Raw genomic sequence first — 22,782 nt, 5'->3', positions numbered from 1 at the left:
CCCTGTCTCAGAGGGACCCCAGCTCTGGGCTGATGGGGATGAGGCAGGGCAAGGGAGGACAGATGGGAAAAGTTCTAGCAGGGTTGGGGCGATGAGGCTTTTCATGGGCAGCCATCTGCCCCTGGCCCGACTGGCCGTTTGTGATTTCCTGTCACTCAGGGTCCCCCGTGTTGCCATGTCTGCATCTGGGTCCGTCCCTCCCTGCACTGGCCAACGTGCCATGTGCCCGGTAGGGCGCAGCGTCCTCTGCCTGCACGGGGTCCCGGGGAGGTAGAAGTGAGGACCCCATCTCCGAGCTCAGGGGGACCAGGGCGAGGAGGCCTCGCCCCGCAGAGCCTCCGTAGGCCCGCTCCTCCTCTGCCTCTCCCTCCACAAGATTTCCTTGGGCACAGGGTGGGGGTGGGCTCTGCAGACCGGAAGCTGCAGCATGGCTCCCCAGAAACCAGGCAGCCAGGGGCTCTCTGGTTGAGGATACTGTTGGCTTCTTGCAGATCTACTGGTGGGCAGGGATCCTGTGGGCTCCACTGGCCTCCCCTCTGTCGATTCTCTTCCTATCACCCCCCCCCCTCGTGCATCCAGCAGCCATTTACTCTGATCTATGTGCCAAGGCTGGGGGCTGAGCATGACCCAGCTTCTGTCCTTGAGGAGCCCACCTCCAGTGGGACAGCAGGATCAGTGGGCAAACAGGCAGGACAGGTGCGCGAGATGCTGAGGATGGGGACGAGGGCCGTATGCAAGCCACAGAAGCAGCACCCAACTTGGGCTGGGGCGGGATGGTCAAGGAAGGCTTCCTGGGCGAGGTAGCACCTCAGCTGAAACCCAAGGGGTTAGCAGGAGGGAGCAAGGTGAGGAGGTGAGGGCAGAGCTGGTGCAGGGGACAGGATGCTCAAGGCTGGGAGCGGAACTGGAATGTGGAACAGGGAATAGAGAGAGGATCCATGAGGCTGGAGCGCAGAGTGAGAACAGAAGCTCAGGTGGGAGAGACAGGCAGAACCAAGGAGGCAAGGCTGTCCTTACCCTGAGGACAGGGGCAGCCCCTGAGGGTTCTAAGTAGAAAAAAATGAGGCCAGGCTTTCCTGTGCTTACTGCCCACCCACCTCTGCCTCTGCCCAGCCACAGCTCAGCCCTCTGGGCCAGGGGCATCTCTGGTGGCCTTTCACCAAAGGCCAGGGCATGCCTCACATGGCCCTTCTTCCCAGAGAAGGGTTGAGGAAGGGGGGGTGGGGGAGGAGCTGAGAGAAGCCCACCAGATTAGAGAGCAAAGTGAGCATCAGGCCCAGGCCCGGGTTAGGAGGGAGAGGTGAGAGCAGGGGCCACAGCCCTGGTGCCCACATTGCCCCGCAGTTGGACGCCCTGCATTTGGACGGAGGCCCAGGTTGTGCACAGAATCGGCAGGGGTGCGGGGGGATCACAGTGCTCCTGCTGGCAGGTGGGGGAGGAAAGGGTGGGCAGACTATTGCCTGTTGCTTCCCACACCAGCCCGAGGACGGCTTTGTCTGCAGCACCCTGGATCTCTGTGGGCCACCTGCTGGCTTTAGAAAAAGCAAGTGTGTGCTTTCATCTGTGAAACGGGTCCCTGTGTTCCACGGACAGCACCGCACTCGGCTGTTTAGCTACAGGGTGCTATGCTGTTGCCGCCACGACAGGACAGCCCCCGCTGCAGAAACCAGGCGCATTTGCAGGCAGGGACACCAAGGCCCTGTTGTAAAGAGATCCGTGTGCATTGGTGGAGGGACTGAGGCACAGAACCTCACCCCCAGCCCTGGTGCTCAATCCTGCAAGCCCCTTTATCTCTTCCTGGTCAACCGGGGGTGAGCACACTGTCTATCTGATGCCCTCCTTTCTCTTTGAGCCCTGGGGCCAGCCCTCCAGCCTCAACGGAACACACAGGAATTTGCCTCTTTGCACACTGGGCCCTCTGGACCGAGGGGAGAGATCCACTTCCAAGCTGTGTACCTGCAGCAGGTGGCCGCAGACAGAGCTTTGGGGAAGGCGTTGGGCAGCAGGAATAGGCTGATGGCAAGCAGATTTCCAGAAAGCATCCTTTATAACAACCAGAGCAGAGATGCCTCACCCATTCATCTGCTGTAGCCAGCAGCTGACAACCAGAGACACCCCCAAAAGACCAACATTAACAACAGTTCAAAGGAACCGACCCTCTGAATGTGCCACAGCACCTCCCGGCATATACCACTGGTGTCCAAGCAAACAGCTGCCGGGGGAAATGAGAAACTGGTGAATAGTCAGAGGGAGAGGATGGCCCCGAGTTCCCTGAATCCCATGAGTGAAGCTCAATGACAGATTGGGTGAGGGAGCCCTAGTGGGTTGGGTCCGTTGGCCGCGGCCCAGGCAGACAGGATGAGCTGGCTGAAACATAGCTTGACCTTCTGTGCGGTGCCACCCAGGACACTTAGGGGCTGTGGCAGGAAAAGTTCTAGATAAGGAGTCAGAAGCCCTGGGTCCTCTGGGTTCTGCCTCTCACTTTGCCTCTCTAGTCCTCATCTTTAAAATGGGCATGTGGATAACATCTGCCTCACCGGCTTGCTTCAGTGAAACAATAGATGTTGGAGGAGTTTGAGGGAAGGGCATTCAGATGACTGCTATGTCTGTGAGGCACCCATTCCAGTGCTCCTTGGGGGCAGCTGCTGGCTCCCGAGCCATCTTCTCTCCGGCCCAACTTCCTCAGGGGAGAAGAGAAGCGCCTCTGAGGGCTTCCTGACCTGTGCCAGGAGCAAGCAACTCGGGCCTGTCCTCTGCTCTGTAGGGACCCCCCAGCTAAGATGTTCCTCAGGAACCTAGGCCTTGAGACCCCTGAGACCCCTGTTCCCATGTGGGCTGGGCACTCACCAGCTGTGTCCCTGGCCACCCCTCTCTTCCTGCCGCGGGGTCGGCCGGCTGCCCCACCCTCAGGCTCACACCGTACTCACCGCCCAGCTCCACTTCCAGCTCTTAGGTCTTAATCAAAGGTCACTCTTAACCTAATCCTGTCATTCATCCACTCACTGAATGTGCTGATATTTGTGGACAGGCCTAGGACCCTGGGGGTGAAGACGCAGCCCCTGCCTGCAGGAGTTACAGTCCGTTGGGTCACACAGGAGACACCAGAAGGCCTGGCCCCCAGTCCGAGTTGCGCAGAGCCCCAGAGGCTCGGCTTCGCGCGAACAAGATGAGACCGTGGTCCCCATTTAACTCAGAGGCCTGCAGCCAGAATCAGGAGTGGGCTGCCTCTTGATGGCAGGTCACTACTCAAAGAGAAGCGGTATTCTCCTAGTGTTTGTCCTTTTTCAATTGCTAACATAGTTCTCAGCATCAATCAGAACAGGGAACACAGGGTGGATGGGCCTGTAAGTTCCTCTAGGCCAAGCTCTGTCCAGTGCTCAGCCCACCCAAACCTGGGGAGAACCAGTGAAGTAGCAACAGACTCTCTGGGGCTGGTCCCGTGATCTCCCTGTACTCCCCATCCCCGAGATTTCTTGCCAAGATACCAGGTTTGGGGATTGGATGTGTGAGTTGGGCGAAGTCTGGGGGCTGGGTCTGATCTCCAAGTAATTCCCTTAAACTGGTGATTGAACTGGTGATAAAGGTCAGCTTTATCAAAGACTTCTCCCTCCTCCTCTCCCGAGCCCACCCCACTGCATTCCCATAATCCTGAATTTCCTGCCATTCCCTAAAGATGCAAGCCCTGTATATCTCCAGACCTTGAGACATTTATTTCTTTTGCCTGGAACAACCCCCACACTCCATCTTGAGAACACCCATTGATTCTGTCCATCCTTCAAGGCCCAGCTGATATGTCACCTCCTCTGTGAAGCCTTCCCCTCCCTAGCTGTACCATGTGCATACTCCTGTCACAGCTCAGCTAGGGCGCTGGTATTTTAGAAACTGCCCCAGTTCTGTATGCTGCCCTTATGTCCCAGCACCTTCAAGACAGGGATCTGACCTTAGCTATCCTAACGGAGCCCCGTGCTGAGCCCTGGGCCCTGTCATCAAAATGAACACGACACAGCTCCTGTCTTGGAGGTATTCACTCATCAGTGGGTTTTAAATCCTCCACTGTGGCACTGCCATTCTTTGGCTCCGTGTCCCCAAATGTGAGCCCCTCACCCCCACCCCAGCTTTCTATCCGAGGGGGATCCAGGGCTGGAAGAGGCCTCAGAAGCCACGACAAGAACCCTCCATTGACCTCCCAGCCCAGAGGGTCTTCTGGGGCCCCAGGGGAAGCCTGACCTCATCCTCTAGCAAACAACCGGGAGTCCAGCTCTGGCCCACAGGTCAGAAGCAAGAGGGGCCTTGTGTGACCCAAGCCCTACATAGAACACGCTCTTTCTGAGCACAACTGCGTGGGTGGGGCTTCCTAGGCAAACCAGGGTCTCATAATCGGAGAGGGGAGCAGAGATGTGTGCAGACATAATGGGGAAATGTTGTCCGACTCAGGAGGGCCAAGGTGTGCCCTGGGGTGGGCCGTAAACTGCAGCCTGTTCCCGGGATGGCGGCTTCCTTCTTACGCATGTGGAGATGCGGTAGGAGGGGAGAGGGAGGGTTGTTTCGGGAGGCGAGACCATTCTGTGTGAGGGACTGACGGGGCCAGAGGCCAGAGGAGGGAAATCCCAGTTAAGTGCACTGACTGGGAGGCCCCCGGTTTGGCTGGAGCAGAGGCTGCAGGGAAGAGGAGCCAGGATCCATGGGGCCAGATGAGTGACGGCATGCTGGGGGGCAGCGGGGCCCCGGCCTGGGCATGGGGGACAAGATGCCCCCACTCATGGCTATGGAGACCACCCGGATTCCAAATTAGATTCTTTTCCCCATTAAAATGGAGGAGCTCTCCCTCTTGATGAGAAATAGAACTATCTGGAGACTTCTCTGCCATCCCCGGTGAAGGAGGCAGAGTACCTCTGTCCTCTCAGTCCTGGGGTCCTGCCAGGATGCTGGGCCCGTATGTGCACTCTGGCCCTGCACCACACCTCCTCTCTGAGGGCTTGTGGGCTAGGTGTCGTCCCCCCACAAGGGGGTGAGCGTTGCCCCCACGGAAGGGGACAAATGGAGGGGACCCTTAAGACAGCCTCTGCAACCCACACTGGCTGTGGACCCAGCTCTGTGCTTGTGCTGTGCCTCCCACATCCCCCACTGTACCCAGCACACACAGGCCCCTCACCACCGGGGGGTGAGGGTGGGGACAGATCTTCTCTGTCCAAAGTCCCAGGCGGTAAATGTCCCCCCTCCCACCCAGAGCAAGCCAATGCAGACCTCGGAGAGCAGGCAGGATGCGCTGAAAATGCCCCGGGCTTCCCCTGCTTTGATGAGTGTGTTTTCATGATATGGAAATGACCACAAAATTGTCTTCTGCTACAGAGGCCCTCAGCAAAAATGTTGCCGGAAATGTGCTCAAGAAAAGACTTGCAAATAATTCCCCTGAATTGCGATGCCTTCCCTGGTTATCGTACCCACCTTTACTCATAACATAAAAGCTATAGCTCTCCCACCTACACCCATGGCTGGGCCTGGTCCCTTTTTTATTATCAGCTTTTTATGATGGAAAGTCTCAAGTCCATACAAGAGTTGGGAAAGTAGTGCCTTGGCCCCCAAGCTCTGCCAGGGCAGTCTTCACACCTGTCAACTCCTGGCCAATTCTCGCCATTTGTTCCCCTCCTACCCCCAGACCCCAAATTATTTGGAAGCAAAGCCCGAACGCCACACCATTTCATCTGAATATATTCAGTACAGAGCTATGAAAGACAAAGACTCCATCTTTTTAAAACCCCATATTACATCCCTCGTAAAAAAGAACTCCTTACTATCAAATACTCAGTCAGTGATCAAATTTCTAATTGTCTCATTGATGCCATAATTTTTTTCCAGGTCATTAAAAGCTACATTTTCATGAGCTTTGTAAATCCAGTATTTTATCATTCATTCACTCCTTTTTTCATTCATCCGGATAATAATATTCGGTGAGCGCCAGTTCTGTGCCAAGTGTCATTTTAGGCACGGGTGTGACATGAATAAGCTAAAAAGACACGGTCTTAAGGGGAAGCCAGACATTGCACCAGTCACCATGAGCAGCATGGTGAATATTCTAGAAAGGGAGGTACAGGGCAGGGCAGCATGAGGCAAAAGGGAAGCCCACACAGACTAGGAGTTCCGGAAGCCGCCCTGAGAGGCCGCCTGGGGGTTCGTTAGGACAAGATGGCAGAAGAGCCCATGGGGTGGGAGGTGGGAACGACAGCTGTGCTGGTGTGGCCTGAAGCTGGGCTGCGCGCGGGCAGGGACGAGATTTTACTGCGGGGGCACGGGCGATGGGCTGATATTTAAGCTGGCTCTTCTTAGCTGGGACAAAACTTACAAAAGGCCCCATTCTAGGCAGAAGGGCTAATATCAGTACAGATGTGATGGTGTGGAGCCGCATCGAGGGTTTAGGGAGCTGGGGGTGCTCGCTGAGGATGCGGTGGGAGTGGCCTGGAGGGCAGGCAGGGCCCAAACACCAAGGGTTTGGAACTTCCGCTTTGTAAGTGAATAGGAGTTGATGCTTTTAGCAGGAGAATGGGAAAGGGACATCTGGTTTTGGAAAGGACTCTCGGGATGTCAAGACTCCAGACCAGGAGCCCAGAGAGGAAGCTGTGTCTTAATGGGGAGGCTGTGGGTTTGGAGAAAAGGGATGACGTCGGTTCAGAGATGGGGTAGTGAGTTCTGGAGTTGGTAGTGAGCAAGAGGTCAGGACAAGGGTGCCTCTGGATTTCATACTTGGGTTTCTGGATGGGTGGTGAGGCCACTGGTGGAGGAGGGGAGCATGCAAGCAAGAGCAGGTTTGGGGGTGGGGGCACAGAAAGGACAGACTTGCCTGTCAGTCATTCTAGTGAAAATGCCCTCCAGGATGCCAAAGCTCTGGCTTGGTACAGTGAGCGCCTAGAAGGGTTGTTGGAGCCCAGTGGTTTGGGAGTCCAGGGGCTACGTGAAGGTCTAGGAGAAGGTGAAGATATGCCTGAGTCCTTACAGGGCTGCTTTGGGGTCAAGTGAAAAAGGTGATATATGTTAACAGCTCTACACACTGTGAAGTGCTATGTAAATATAAGAATTATGCTCTGCATCCCAGGCACCTGCAGCAGACTTCTAGAGAGATAAGAACAGAGCAGATTGTGACTCTCAGGGACTCCGTGGACTCAGGGGTTGGGGGGGGTGGGCTGAGCCTTACTTAATCCTCCTTGGGATTCCTGCTGAGACGCCGAATTCTGCCAGCCATGAGATGATGGGTGAAAACACCTGAAGCCACAAAAAGCAGGCTCCCCCGGGGAGGGCAGCAGGGCCCCCACAGTGCCTGGCACAGAGCAGCCCTCGGGTAGGGGTGACGCCTGAAGGAGCAGGGCCTGCAGGTGCAGCGGGAACAGTTGCAGTTAGTGGAGGGGCCACTCTGGAGGCCCCACCCTGGCAGCACCAGGCAGCCACAGCTCCTCGCGCCGACAGTTCCAGAAGGGTCTCCCGAGACAGAGAATATCATGTGATCATTTTTACCTGCAGCCCTTGTCTACTTCCTGCCTAGACTGATCCACCCTCAAGACAGTGGCTCAACAGTGTTTTGACTTTATTTATTTTTTTTTTTCAAAGCAGAAGGGCTCAGTAGCTTAGTTGAAAGTCAGTTTCCACTCACTGGCTTTTTTTTTTTTTCTCCAAGCCAAGGTTTAAGATAAAATCAGGGCTATGTTATAAATATTTTAACAATATTTTTACCCCATTTAAGAATGTAAAAAGGTCATCTTCCCACCAGGCCTTATTATATGCCCAGTGCCTGGCATAGAGCAGGGACTCTGTACAGCTTGTGGATCACTAGGACCACAGGTTCCTCTAATCAGTCACAGTAATGAGGGAACCTAACACCTGGCGGTTGCTGAGTATGTGGCTGGCGCTGTCTTGGCTCGAGGGGAAATACCATGCTCTCTCTAGCTCAGTGCCTGGGTCTGAAAAATAGGAACGGAGGCCATCAGTTAGTTACATAGCAAAGTCAGAGTTTGAGTGAGCACTTAGAAGGAAATATAGGCTTAAGCTGAGCCTGAGAGATGGGGTTTATAATCCCTGCCCTGTCGCCTGCCTTGCTGATGAATCTCTGACATAAGCCTGAGTTTCTACTATGTGTACCTGGGTATTAACAGGACGAGGAAAGGAGAGATAAATGAGTGAAGGTGGAAATTATATTTGAATGAGATTTGTGGAAAATAAAGGGTTTGAAGTAGATGGAGCCTCCATCTAGTTGAGAAATGGGGGAAAGAGAAGGGGCAACCTTCCCTTATGGGGGGGCCCAGGGACTCTGCATAACCCAAGTCTGGCTCTCTGAGTCGCTGGTGATTTTCAGAGAACATATTATTTAAGGAATATCCGTGAGGGGAAAGTGTTATTACAGGAGATAATTACAAACAACTAGACATGAAAATCATTAGGGATATAGAACATTTGACAACACCATCAACCGCCTTGACTGAATTGGCATTCCTAGGCATTTCACCCCAAACTGAAAGATACACATTCTTCTCAAATGCACATGGACTATTCATCAGGATAGACCATATGCTCGGTAATTAAACAAGTCGCAATATATTTCAAATGACAAAGTATGTTCTCTGACCCCACTGGAATTCACTTAGAAATTAGTAACAGTAAGAGGTCTTAAAAAGCTCCAAATATTTGGAAATTAAACAATACCCTTCTGAATAACCTATGATCAGAGAATTAAACAAAAGAGATATTATAAAACATGTCTAGCGGAATGATAATGAAAATACAACATGACAACATTTATAGTTTTAAATACCTATGGCAGGAAAGAAAAGTCTAAAATCAGTGATCTAGGTTTCTGCCTTAAGAAGCTACTAAAAGAAGATCAAATTAAACCTAAGTCTTAAAAACGTCATGCTAATTGAAGTAAGCCAGACACAAAAGACCACGTATCATATGAATCCATTTATATGAAATGCCCCGAATAGACAAACCCATAGAGATAGAAAGTAGATAAGTTGTTGCCAGGGGCTGGGGCAATGGGGAATAACTGCTAATGAGTGTGGGCTTTATTTTGGGGTGACACCATATTCTGGAATTAGATAGTGGCAAAGGTTGCACAACCTTGTAAATGTACCGAAATCACTGAATTGTACACTTTAAGTGGGTAAATTATATGGTTTGCGAATTATATTTCAATAAATAGAAATAAATACAACCAAAAACTATTAAAACCAAGAGAATAAAAAAGGAAATGAGAAAGCCAACAAAGCTGAAAGTTGACTCTTTCAAAAAAATTAATAAAATAGGTAAACTGTAGCAAGAATGACCAAGGGAAAAAAAAAACCAAGAAAATACAAATTACCAATATCAGGAATGAAAAAAGGGATATCATTTCATTAAAAAGAAAATAAGAAAATATCATGAATAACTGTATCTCAATAAGTTTCTACAAATCAGATGAAATGGCCAAATCCCTTGAAAAACACTTTACCAAACTGATACAAAAAGAAATGGAAAATCTAAAGAGTCCAGGATCTATTAAAGAAATGAAATTCAAAATAAAAATGATGATGATAATGATGGTAAACTGCTTTCCCATCAAGAAAACTTTAGGTCTTCATAGCTTCACTGGTGAATCCTAGAATATATTTAAGGAAGAAATAATATTAATCTCACACAAACTTTTAGAAATCGAAAAGAAAGAACATTTTGTAACTCATTTTACGATACCAAACCCTGATAAAGACCTTATACAAAAAGAATATTAGAGCCCAATATCCCTCATGAACAAAGATGTAAAAATCCTTAACAAAATATTAGTCAATTGAGTTACAATCCATGAAAGGGATAACACATCACGAGAAGTAAATTTTATCCCAGGAATGCAAGGTTAGTTTAAAATTAGAAAATTAATCAAAGTGTTTCACCATATTAACACAATACAAGAGAAAAACCACCAACAGATACAGAAAAGCTTTTGACAAAATCCAACACCTATTCATGATAAAAACACTCAGCAAACCAGGATGAGGGGAGATTTGATAAAGGACAACTACAAAAAACATCTGACTAACATCAGACTTAATCCTGAAACAAAGAATATTTATACACAGACTATTACTCAACAATAAAAAAATGAATTATTGATATATGTAATAACATGGATGAATTACCTAAATATTACATTGACCAAAAGAAGCCAGACACAAAGAAGTACATTCTGTATAACACCATTTATATAAAGTATAAAACAGACAAAACTAACATTTGGTGATAGAAATCAGAGCAGTGGTTACTTATAAGAGGTAGAGACTGATTAGAAAGTGAGCGGTGAGAGACCATCTTAAGAAAATGGAGATGTCCTAAATCCCGATTATATGATGATTACACAGGTATACTCAGTTATTACATCTGTGAATGTAAATTTTACCTTGTTAAAAAAAGAGCTAATCACACCTAAAATACCTAAAACTTGAGAAATATGTAGATGAGGAAGAAAATTGTTTCTGATTATATACTACTAAAAATAAGCTAACGCAATGTGATTCTCAGTAGAGAAGACCATTTTTATATTTAAGACATAACTTAAATGTCAAAAGCAAGAACAGGACCCTTTAATGGAATAATAGCCATTTTTAAATTGGATGATGAACTATGTCCCAGGTATACAAGCACTACCCTTTGCCCCTTTTTATGGATGAGGACACTAACAAAGAGAGGTTAACTTCTTCAAGGGCACATGCTTAGCAAGTGGTAGAGCTGGGGTTTGAACTCAGGCAGTCTGGTCCAAGAGCCTCACCACACTCTTCTGTGGCCCCTTGTACCTATAAGGGACTTGACACTTTACTCAGTTTCACAGTTTCCGGTTCCAGGATGTAGGCTGGCCCAGGATAATTGCCCCCAGTTTAGAGATGATGGCTCTGAGACTGCGAGGGATGGAAGCCAGCTCCAGACACTGGTACAGGGCATGATTTCCCTGAACGTCCTCAGGACATTCCCCTTCTCCTTTAGATGGCCCAGGCCCCACCCTGTGTCCTCTCAGGAGCCTAGGACCCAGGACCCCCCTCTCGGGTCTTCCTTCAGTGGGCTGCTCCCTGAGGGGAGACCTTTTTCATTTCCCCCTTGGTCATCAGAACTCGCCTGTCCTGTGCCCTGCTCCTTCAAGGCTCCATTTTCTGCTCACACTCACAAACACTTGCTCACCTGGATGTCCCTCTCTCCATCTCCCCAGAGTCAATGCCCATGCCTCTACTGTGTCTTCCTTGATCTGCTAAGCTGAGGTCATTTCTCCTTGTCCTGTGTGCTCATTTTATTCACACTCTGTTTCATGCCAATGATTAAATTTTGCCTTGTATAGTAGCCTTTTACATGTCTGACCTATCCCCCTTCTGGATTGTAATAAGCGTCTTCGGTCAGCATCCCATGACAAAATGTCTTTGTCTAACCCCCTTCCCCTCCTCCAGGGCCGAATGGCCGTGCTGACACAGCGGGAGCAGAAGACCCCCTTGCATGTGGGAGTGAATGAATGCACACCAGCTAACAACCCAGTCTCTACATACCTGCCTTTTCTCAAGGTCTGGCTCTAACAAGGTCAACTGTCTGGAAGAGGGAGCTGTTTGGTGCAGAAGGGGCACTTTGTACCCTTAAGTCACATCACATGAAAGACTAGCACTCCATCCTGCAAATGAGGCAAGCATTGAGCTCACCTTCATCTAGGAGGGTAGCTGCAGGAGGGATATTTTAAATGGCAAATGACATACCAGATACTTCTATGAAACTTTGGACCCTTAAGTCCCTCGATCTGGGTGTATCAAATGTCATGGCACTTCTTAGAGTTGTGAGCTTAGAGTCTGCTATCCAAACTTCATTTAATGACTCAAGGAGGAGTTTATTCCAAACCCAACAGCTCGGCTCTCCTACAAGCAGCTGCCTCCGAAGGAAGGGGGTGCTGTTCAATTTTCCCCATCTGATCTCCTGCTCACCCTATCCACAAAGCCTCCCCGCTGCAAGGAACAGGATATTTTCTTCCTCTTGAGCCTCATTCTCAATCTTCTCCATGGCAAGAAAGGTGATTGGCTATTGGGATTTTAAATGGTTTTGTCTGAAAGCCATTTAAAATGGAGTTGAAATGTCAACATGACCGGTGTTGGAAGTGGAAATGAACTTGAAAGGAGAGACGGGGTTAGGAATCCTCACTGATAACTTGGAAGGGATGACAGAGGTCCCCTGGCTCTGTCCTAAGGAATACAAAGGACCACCAGAATGATCCCCGCCACTGTTTGTAAAACCCACCTAAAATTCGGCTTTTCAAAAATGCTTAGGGACATTCTGCTTCTGTACAATTGATTTGATTTGGTTTAGCAAAATTTTTTTTAATATCTAAAGGTAAAATTTAGCTCATCATCCTTTTGACAATATTCACCACATTTAAATCCCCAGAGCTGAGGCAATGAGGTTTTACTGCACTTCAGAACAGAGCCCCGATGTACAAATTCTGCAGTGGCTAATTTCACTGCATTTTATATCCTCTCTAACAAGGCTGTAGGAAATCCGAAAGCCTCTGTGGCTTCCTGCACCATGTTGGATGGTCCCTCCCTGCCTCCACCCTGGCTGGGCTGCTTGGTTTTCACTCTGGGAAACCCTTGAACACAGCCATATCCAGGCTCATTACCATCTTCGAGGATGAAGAAGACTTTGATGATTCAGAGCGGCAGGTCCTTGGGGAAGTCCCAGTGCACACATATGCTCACCTGATTCCCAATTTTTATTGTGTGTTACCTGTGGGGAAAATTACAAGCAGCTCAGGCACCATCTCTCGTGCTTCCCTGTCCTCCCCTGGCTGCCCTGGGGTTTGTGGATGAGATTTTTCTTTCTGGTTTTTCTGTTTTGTTTCGTCCCTGGCTAGTGCTAAAGAGTCTTTGCTTCCCATCTGTCTCCTTCACACCTATTTTCCATGTATATAGCTTCTGTTTTATAGCTTCTTCCTCATTATCTGAGATGCAGCCCCTCTTCCAACATGCCCATCCTCCAAACACACACACACACACTTCCACAGACCTCCACCTGCCTCTGACAGCAAATCCCTGGCCTCCTCCTTGTCAGGGATTAGCTACATACTTGCTCCCAAGTTCTAAAGACCAGGCAGACCCTGGAGATCTCTGTACCAACCCCTCTGATTATGCGAGTGAGGGAACCAAGGCCAGGGGACAGAAGTGCCTCCCAGGGAATTGAGCCCTATCACAGTGCGGGGTCAGAGGGGGCTCCCTCCAACCCCCGCCTGGAGCCCCTCCCAGGCCCTCTCCGCTGCACTCAACTCAGTCCCAGAATGGGGCTGAATTCATCCTTGAGATAGTCCTCCAATGACATGCACCACTGGTTGAGGTTGGTGGGGATTTCAAAGCATTTTTCTTTCAGTGACAAAAGTAAAGCATGGGCATGGAAAAAATGTCAAACTTAAGTGTATATCGTCAAAGGCCAAAGTATGCTGCTTTCAACCTCTTCATATTCCCCCTAACCAGAGGCAACCATTTCTAATGGTTTGAGATCTTCGTCTATTCACAGAGAGAAGAGTTCGGTTTGGTGTTGGGGGTGGGGGAGTCATGTACAGGATCCTTTTAAACATGCTAACTTTTTTTCCCTTTGGCGTACAATTGAGAGATGAAAATAAATTGATCCTAAATAATAATTTCTTTTTAATGCACCCTATCTCTGAGTTTTTTCCTCATAGAAATTATGAGTCCTTCCCACATGCACCCTCCCCACACACACTAAAAAACAAAACAAAAAAAATCCCCTCAAAACCAATATTTAGCCTTCCTTCTCTGTACCACATCTCTATCTCACACAAAATCATATTTTGGGGTATGGATTATATGGTATTGAACGGGCAACTTGTTCCAGCTCCTACTAGACCATCAGCTCCCTGCGGGCAGGGATCCTGTGCATTGTAACCATTCCTTTATCCTGAGGCTCCAGGAGGTAACCTGGCACATTGTAGACTCCAGTGAATGTTTCTCAAAGTAAACTGAGCTGGCCCCTGCATCCCACACACTGCCTGCCCCATGCCCCCCAACCCTGCCCTCCATCCCTCCTGGTTATGGTTCTTCCAGGAACGGGGCCGGTCCTCACTGGATGGGCTCAAAGAACCGGCAGCTTGGCTTCTGCCCGGGCAGGTGGTGTATAGATGTGGGGTGGTGGGGTCTGGGAAAATGTGTGTCCATATCACACTCGATAGTGGGGGGGGGAGGGGATGACGTGTGGAAGAAAGCCCCCGAGGCTTTCCTCTCCAAGGCTGGCAGAAAAATGAACGGTGGGGACGCCCTTGGCTTTTGGGGGGGAAAAGGGTCTGGGGTGGGCCTGGCTTGGGCAGGAGCTCCTGGACCTGGCTGCAGACACAGTCACAGAGGGGGGGCTGCCAGCTGGCAGGGGACCTGCCACCCTGGGGGACAAGGCTTCTGCTCAGGGCAGCCGCAGGCCAGGGGAAGCCAGCAGAGCTGAGAAGATGGCAAAGGGAGGCCAAGAAAGCCACCGGGAGAGCAGCAAGGTGAAGAAAAGAGCCCGGGGTTTCCCTCTCCTGTCTACCTCTGACCAGCCTGTCCCTTCTTCCTTTAGTGTCCCCATTTGTAAGGTGGAGCTGGTGGCCTTTGAACTGCCTGCATCAAAGGGCTCCCGAGGGGGGCAGATATGACAGTGCAGGCACTTGCCTCAGCCCGGAGAGCTCAGCACACAACTCGGGGCCCCTGGCTGATAACAAGTGCTATGTGAATCCAAATGCTGTCGTGGCGACTGCCAGGCGGAAAGGTCTGACCCCAGCTTCTTGTCCTCTTTCCCCACCCAGGGCACGCCTTCTACTCCCGGGTGCTGGAGAACTGCGAAGATGTGGCTGACTTCGACGAGGTAGGACACCCTGGGGGCCTCTCAAGCCCCGGCCCCTCCACCTGGACCCCTCTCGGGGGCCTTTGCACAGGAGAGTCCGGTGCAGAGTGACTGACCCACAGAAGGGCAGTGTGGGCGCAGCCCATGGCTTTCTGCCCTCTGGGGGACTTTTATTCTCCAGAGAAAGGGCCCACAGTTGTCAGAGGCCTAAAAGGGAGCCCCCGGCTGAGGGCCCAGATGCACTGCAAGAGGGGCTTCCCTCCCCAGTTCCCTGGGCACGCGGAGGGCTCAGGCTAAGCCCACCTGGGCTTCCAACAAAGCCAGTCTCATTGAGATGTCACGCTTGTCTCTCTAAGAGCGATTGGGGTACCTCTCCCACTGTGTCTCCCCAAAAAGCTATTTTCCTTTTGAACCTTGGGCTCAGAGGGTTGAGTAAGTCATTTGCCCCTGTTAATGGCACATTATCTCAGCGTTCCCACAACCCTGCCCTTATTCGGATGTGTGTTTGCGTGTGTAGTATACGTGTCATTCTCCTTTACCCCCATATTCCTTCTCGCTCTACAACCATTCCGATGTGTTTAATGTGCATCTTTTGGTTTCCTGCATGTTCTTACAAAATTTGTGCGGCTCTCTTCTGAGTATGTAATTTGTGTTTCCTTAAATGGTGTTGTGTTACATATTTTACTTTACTTCACTGAGCAAGATGTTTAAGTTCCATCCATGTTGCTACGTGAACCTGTTGCTTCTCCCTGCTGCACCGTACTCTATGGTACGTCCAAAACGTATGAGGGTGTTCAGCCATCCTGGTTTGTCTGAGACCGAGGGGGTTCCTGGGACACAGACCAAAAGTGATGAAATGGGAAAAATCCTGGTCTAACTGGGATGAGTTGGTCATCCTGCACATCTTTACCTACTTACTCCTCCAGAGAGGAAACTCCAGCTTGCCTCTAACCACCTCCAACCACCAGAAAGGCAACGAATATTCTTATGCATGTCCCCTTTGGACTTCTGCGAACATTTCTCTGGAATATACCCCAGGACCTGAAATTGCTGGCTCACAAGATATGCATACGCTTAAGCTTACTCAGCACTGCGGGGGTCTACACTTCTACCAGCAATGCATGAGGATCCCTGATTCCCACTCCTTATCTACTCCTACTAGTATTCAGCTTTCTAAAGTCTAACAGTGGTGCCTCATTGTCCTTTTAATAATACATTTAAAGTTTCCTCTTTTGTAAATTGCCTGTTCATATTCTTTGCCCTTTTCCCCTATGGGTGTAGCTTTTTCTTATTGATTTGCAGTAGCTTTTTATATGTCTGAGATATCAACCCCTTGTTGGATTTAGAGATTGAAATTTCTGTCAGTCTGCCATCAATTACCTTTGTCCCCTCGCTGACTAGAAGTCCTTAATCTTGGTGTGTTTTCAAATTTTGCTGAAGACGTCTTTATACTCTTCTACGTTACAGGTATATTTCCCTACATTTTCTGATTTATAATTGTAATTTTTTTACCTTGTACGTGGTTTTAGAGAGGGGTACAATCTTATTTTTCTCCATATAAGAAACCACTTTTTTTAGCATCAATTTGCTAAGCAATCAATCATCTTGTCTCCATTTAGGGTCTATGTCTTAGCCTTCTATTCTATCCCTTTAATCTGTTTGTCTGTTCTTGAACTTTATCACACTGTACTCATTAATATGGTGTTTTTGTATGTCAGTATCTGATGAGGCAAATTCCCTGTTTACTCTTCCTTTTAAAGGGTGAACTATTTATGGACCTCTATTCTTCCAGATAATTTTTATTTATTTTTTTTAAAGATTTTATTTATTTATTTGAGAGAGAGAGAGAATGAGAGATAGAAAGCACGAGAGGGAAGAGGGTCAGAGGGAGAAGCAGACTCCCTGCTGAGCAGGAAGCCTGATGCGGGACTCAATCCCGGGACTCCAGGATCATGACCTGAGCCGAAGGCAGTCGCTTAACCAACTGAGCCACCCAGGCGCCCCCAGATAATTTTTAATTAAGCTTATCAAGTCCTTCCAAAAATCAACTGGAATTTTGATTAAGTTCCATTGGATTTAAAAATTGAGTGGGATGTCAATTTTCTATAAGATTAAATCATCTACTCAAATTATCCACCATCCTTTCCTAGCATTTTTAAGTTTACTGCAGGGAAGTTATATGATCTTGATTATTTGCTTCTCTTTTTTAAACAAGATTTATTTATTTATTTTAGGGGGGTGGAGGAGGGGCAAAGAGAGAGAATATCCAAGCAGACTCCCGCTGAGCAAGGAGCCCACATGGGGCTCAATCTCACAACCCATAAAATTAGGACCTGAGCCGAAACCAAGAGTGCCACCCAGGTGCCCCAATCTTGATTATTTTCTGGATGCTTTCTGGTTTTAGTGTTATCATGAATGGTGTCTTACTTTTACTACATTTTATAGTTGATTATTGCTGACCTAGCGAAATGCTTTCTCTTCCTTTAGAAGTCCCCCTTTTATCTGACAAACTTGATGAGGTCTCTTACTTGTTTTCATAGTTTGTTCTGTTTCTTATGTAGGTGATCATGTCATCTACAAAAAGAGGTTTTATCTCTTCCTTTCAGTCCTATCCCCTTACTTCTTTATCTTTCCATAGAGCATTGACCACGATCCCTAGTTCTGTTAGACAGTAATGGTGATTAGTGGGCATCCTTTCTGTGTCTCCAGTATTAAAAGGAGTAAGTGCATCTAAAGTTTTGTCATCATATATACTTGCTGTAATAGGATCTTACTATTTAAACTTGTCTAAATTTTTTGCTAAGAGTTTTTATTATAAAAGGTTGTTGAACTTTAAAGTTTCTTCTGCATCTATTGAGATAATCATAACTTTCCTCCTTTAGCATATTCCATAATGTATTACTTTTAATACACTGTTATATTCAACTGGCAGATATTTTTATGCAGCACTTTTGCAGCTACGTTTGTAAAATTTTCATCATTTGATAATGCATAAAATTTTCTGGAACAACATGCATAAAATAGAGATTTTCTCTTCCTTGACCTTTTGGAAGAACCACATGTAATGGCCTCTAAGTCTGGATGGTTTTGGAAGGGGCCTCTTCAACCCCCTTTTCAATTTCTCTGTGTCTTCTTGCACCAGTTTTGGATTTCTATATTTTCCTAGGCATTTTTACATTTCATCTAGGTTTTCAAATTTATTAGCACCTATTTGATTCTAAAGTTTTAAAAGTGTTTTAAAGTGTTTTTTGTGCCTGTAGCTATTTCCCCCTTTTTATTCCATACTGCATTTATTTTTACCTTCGTTCTATTTTTCTGGTCTTGCTAAAGATCTGTTTATCTTATTAATCTTTCTGAAGAACCAGCTTTTGGCTTCATTAATCTCTTCTGTTGTTCACCATTTCACTGATTTCTGCCTTTTTCTTAATTATTTCCCTTCTCCCTGTTTATTTTATTTTGCTCTGTGGCTCTTTTCCTAACTTCTTGAATTGAGTGCTAAGTCTGTTATTTTTAACTTTTCTTATTTCTTGATAAATGTAAGATATATATTTTGCTCTATATTAACCACATCCTACAAAAGTTTATATGTATTTTCACTATCTTCAGGTATCTTCAAATTATCTTCAAAATTTATTTAATCTTCAATTATCTTCAAAAAATATAAAATATTTTTTATATTCCTTTATGATTTTCTTTTAAAACCGAGTTATATAATAATGTTATTTAGTTTCCAAATGTATATGACATGTTAGCTCCTTATTTTTTTTCATTTCTAGTTTTCTTGCATTATGATCAAAGAACACAGTCTGTATGACACTGATCCTTCAGAATTTATTGAGACCCCGATTATGGCCTCTATTCATGGTCATAAATGCTCCCTCTACCTAAAAGGAATGTGTTCAGTGGAGGGTTCTCTATAGGGTGCAATATAACTTCAGGCTTCTTGGTTATACTATTCAGTTCTTCACCTTTTCTGCTTATTTTTCTCTGCTAGATCTATCAGTTTCAAAAATGATTGCAATAAAATCTACTTCTACAATTGTTGATTTACATGTTTCTCCCTGTAGCTGTCATTTGTTGCTTGATGTGTTTTGAAACTGTATTACTAGTAAGTTCTCTGTGTTCATGATGGCTATATCTTCTTGTCTATTTTTCCTTTTCCTGGTACTTAATATCCTTCTTTGTCTCTTATGACATTTTTTGCATTACTTTCTAATTTGCCAGATGTTACGATTACAGTCTCAGCTAATTTTGGCTCATTTGCCCTCTCTATCTCTTTCCATTCTTTTATTTTCTTGGTATATCTTTTTTCATGTTTCCATTTTCAGTATTCCTGTGCCTTTAAATTCAAAGTGTGTCTTTTTAGGGCATGTATTCTTTTTTTTTTTTTTTTTAAGACTTTATTTATTTGTCAGGGAGAGAGAGAGCGCACAAGCAGGGGAAGAAGCAGGCAGAGGGAGAAGCAGGCTCCCCACGGAGCAGGGAGCCCGATGCGGAACTCGACCCCAGGACCCTGGGATCCTGACCTGAGCTGAAGGCAGACGCTTAACGGACTGAGCCACCCAGGCGCCCCCAGGGCATGTTTTCCTAGATTAAATTTTCTCTCCCAGCCTGATAGTCTCTGTACTTTGATCAGTTGTATCCATTTCCATCTATTGTAATTGCTATTTTGCTTTTTATTTCTACTACCACCTTATTTTATATTTTCCATTTACTGTCCTTTTCATTTGTTTGCTTTCTCTTCTCCTTTCCAGCCTTCCACGGGATAGACTGGGTTTTCTTTTGTTGGGTGAAAGTTATACATTCTATTTTTGTTTCCAAGGTAGTCACCCTTCCTTGGTCACATTTAGGTATCCCCGTAGATAGCTGGGAAACAGAACAGTAATTATAGTTCCCCTATCATGACAAGGACTGTAATACTCTCCTAGGCCACTTTGATTTCCCCACCTCAGCCCACACCATCTAGGTTATACAATTTTCATTCTAGGTTCTTATGAATGTTCTTATGAATGTGTTCTCCTTTTCTTCTATTTGTCCTAGCCTTCTTTGTCTTTTCAAGGACAACAGTGGTTTTTACGAAGCTATCTGATCACCTTTACTTTTCCTATCTCTTGAAGCATCCCTTGACATTGTTTTTTTCTTCTTATTTGAGTACTTCCTCTAAAAGAAGTTTCAGTCTGGGACTTTGTGTAGCCAACCTTCTAAAGCTTTATAAATCTGAGAACAGTTTCTTATTTCTTCAAATTTGAATGAGACTTTCACTAGATATAAAATTCGAGGCTCAAAGTTCTTTCCTTTACTTCAAAATATCAGTGCCTGTTGCTATTGAGAAGTCTGATGGCCGTCTGGTTCTTGAACCTCTGCGTGGGATTTTTTTTCTTCCTCCCTGGGGAAAAAAAGCATAATTCCTTTTTCTTTGATAGCCTCAAATTTTATGATAATGTGTCTAACTGTGGGGTCTCTTATCTCTCCTGTTTTGCTCCATTTTGTGAGCTCTTTTCAAATCCGAGGCTTTTCGTCTTTCATTTATTACAGAAAATTCTATCTCCATTATTTTTTTCAAATATTCCTTCCATTCAGTTTTTATATTGTTCTCTTCTCTGCGCCCCATGTTATCAAATGCTGCTACTTTTACCTCTAGCTGCCATTTCTTTGCTTTTATATTTTTTCGTCTATCAGTCCTTTCCTGCTGTTTTCTGAGGGAGTTCTTCAAAATGATCTCCCAATTTACTAATTTGTTCTTTTTTTCTTAAGATTCCTTGTTCTTGTTTTATATTGCTAATGAATGTCTTTATGGTCCATTTGTCCTAATGATCCTGCCCCCATTGGCATATACTGTTCAGTGTGTTGTCTTGCCTTTACAAGAAATGTCTCTCCAAGTGTTTGTTCACTTCGCCCAGTTCAAGTGCTCCTGATATCAGCTACGCTATCTGCTGACCGGTACTGGTGAAGTATCAAAGGCCAGGTCGGTCAGGCCCTGGGGGTTGAAGGGCAGGCATGAGCACCGGGGGGGGGGGGGTACTAGTCACCACAGAAACAGGCAAGGTCTCATCTCTAAGCCTTAAGGAGAAACACGGCAGACAGAAAGCAGGCTAGATTTTTAACCGACTAGTTTTGAGGTTGCACTGAGAGGCGGTCCATGAACACCTATTTTTGTCAATCCTCATCCCAGTAGGGCTGTTGTCACCATTTTATCAGTAAAGGAGAAGGCAACAATCACCCCAAGGTAAAGCCAGGGATCAGTTAAAAGCAGAACTGATGAAGATTTCTTCCCACCCATTGTCCCACTGCCGAGTCTGCTCCCTGGCCTCCCCTGGGCAGCCTCCATCCCCCCTCCCGACCCAGATCAGCTCAAAGAGGCTTTGGTCTCTCGTTTCTCACAGTTGTTTGTCTGTTTGTTACTTCCTAGAATCCATATTTCCTTCCTGCTTCTAGAGTTTCTCCAGGATTGATTTTGGGGTCAGAACCCACGGTCCTAAGTTACCATCCTGGCATGAAACAGGAGTTCTGCTGTGATGCTGTGACCCCCCCAGAATAGCTTATGCCTTCTTTCTTGAGCTTTGTTTCTAATCTTTGGCTCAGCTGGGCTGGGAAGGGCCTCATGGCAGACTGTTTCCTTTGAAGCTGGTATTTAGCTGAGCAGCCAGCAGGCTGAGAGGCCACCCAGAACCCCTGTCTCCTCCTCACATTGGGCCTATCCCACATAGTGTGGCTGTGTCTGTAGGCCCATAGCTGCAGGCACAGGGAAGCAAGGCCTTGACCTTCTCTCCTGTGCTCAAGAGTAACCAGTGACCGTCACAGCCAGCAGGCTGTGCCCTCCACAAGGACAGTTCTGTTCTAGATGTCTCCCCTCTTGGCTATGTGACTTTGTTTCTAAGCCTCTGTTACCCATCTGTCAAATGGGACTGATGATAGGTATGAGGTCTCTTTGTCAAATGATGAACAAAATGAGGTGTGATGGTGACAGTGGAACCATGGCTGCCTTCAATGCCAGCATCTTGGCCTTGGGCTTGCCCCACTATGCAACCTATGCTTCCTTCCCCTCCCCACTCCCATCAGTCAGGGCCCCGAGAGGAGAGGTTGGTTGAATGGAGACATAGGAGCCCGGCTCAGTCCCTCACAGTCCTGCCTCCCTGGGCCTCTGCCCCCAGTCATCCAGGCAGGGCATCTGACTCCTTCTTTTGCATCAAGTCTCCCAGGGGACTTGTCTGCCCAGGCCTCAGCCGGTGAGCAACCTGATGCCTCTTCCAAGGGCGCAGCCACCCCTTTTCATTAACTGCTCCTCGGGACACCTGAGCCATAGGTATACATGACATTCAAAGTTAATCACCGTGTCCTTCCTCTTCCCGATGCTGCCCAACATGGGGCAAGTGGAGAGTCAGTCCCTGCCAGCCCCAGGCACAAGCATGGGGCAAATTTTGAGTGCTTCCTGTGTGCCAGGCTAGGATACCCCAGAGGGGGAAGCAGGATCAACAGCTCATGAGGATCCATGTAGGAACTTGGGCATGGGGGAGCCTGCTCTGGTTCCATTTTGAGAGAGTGGGGAGTGGGCAGATGCCGGGGAGTAATAAGCAAAAGCACATGGCCAGAGTCAGAGAGTAGTCTCAAGATGGGGAGAAGTGGTCCTCACCTGGGGAAAGTCCTACCCACCCATGAGCTGACTAGGAAGTTTCTGGTTGTCACAGTGGGGAACCCACTGGCCCTTCATGGAATGGGGCCCAAGGATGCTAAATGACTTGCAAAGCTCAGGCTCTCCCACACTGCAGGGACTTGCCCATCACTTCCCCGGGGAAGCCCCATCTGACAATCATGGTGGCAGCTTCCAGAAGCAGCACTGCTTCCTAAGCAATCCTCTTCCATCCAATCTCCATAGCAACCTACAGATGATGAAGCTCAGGCTCAGAGAGCATGTATCCTTCCCAAGGG

The 22,782-nt window shown here is 47.4% G+C and overlaps 1 protein-coding gene across 4 annotated transcripts in view; it reads left to right on the top strand.

The window, feature by feature from the left end:
• Positions 1-22,782, top strand: part of OTOF (otoferlin) — a 92,956-nt gene that overhangs the window by 89 nt on the left and 70,085 nt on the right. For all 4 annotated transcript variants that reach the window (XM_028099611.2, XM_028099609.2, XM_028099610.2 and 1 more), the window contains exon 2: positions 14,819-14,877. In XM_028099611.2, coding sequence (XP_027955412.2) covers positions 14,819-14,877 — 59 coding nt within the window. The remainder of the gene's footprint in view (positions 1-14,818; positions 14,878-22,782) is intronic.

The sequence above is a fragment of the Eumetopias jubatus genome, unplaced genomic scaffold, assembly GCF_037043125.1.
Source record: "Eumetopias jubatus isolate StellerSeaLion01/CBP00866 unplaced genomic scaffold, mEumJub1_p1.0 scaffold_9, whole genome shotgun sequence".
NCBI classification, from domain to species: domain Eukaryota; kingdom Metazoa; phylum Chordata; class Mammalia; order Carnivora; family Otariidae; genus Eumetopias; species Eumetopias jubatus.
This window is presented reverse-complemented; position numbering and strand designations above follow the sequence as displayed.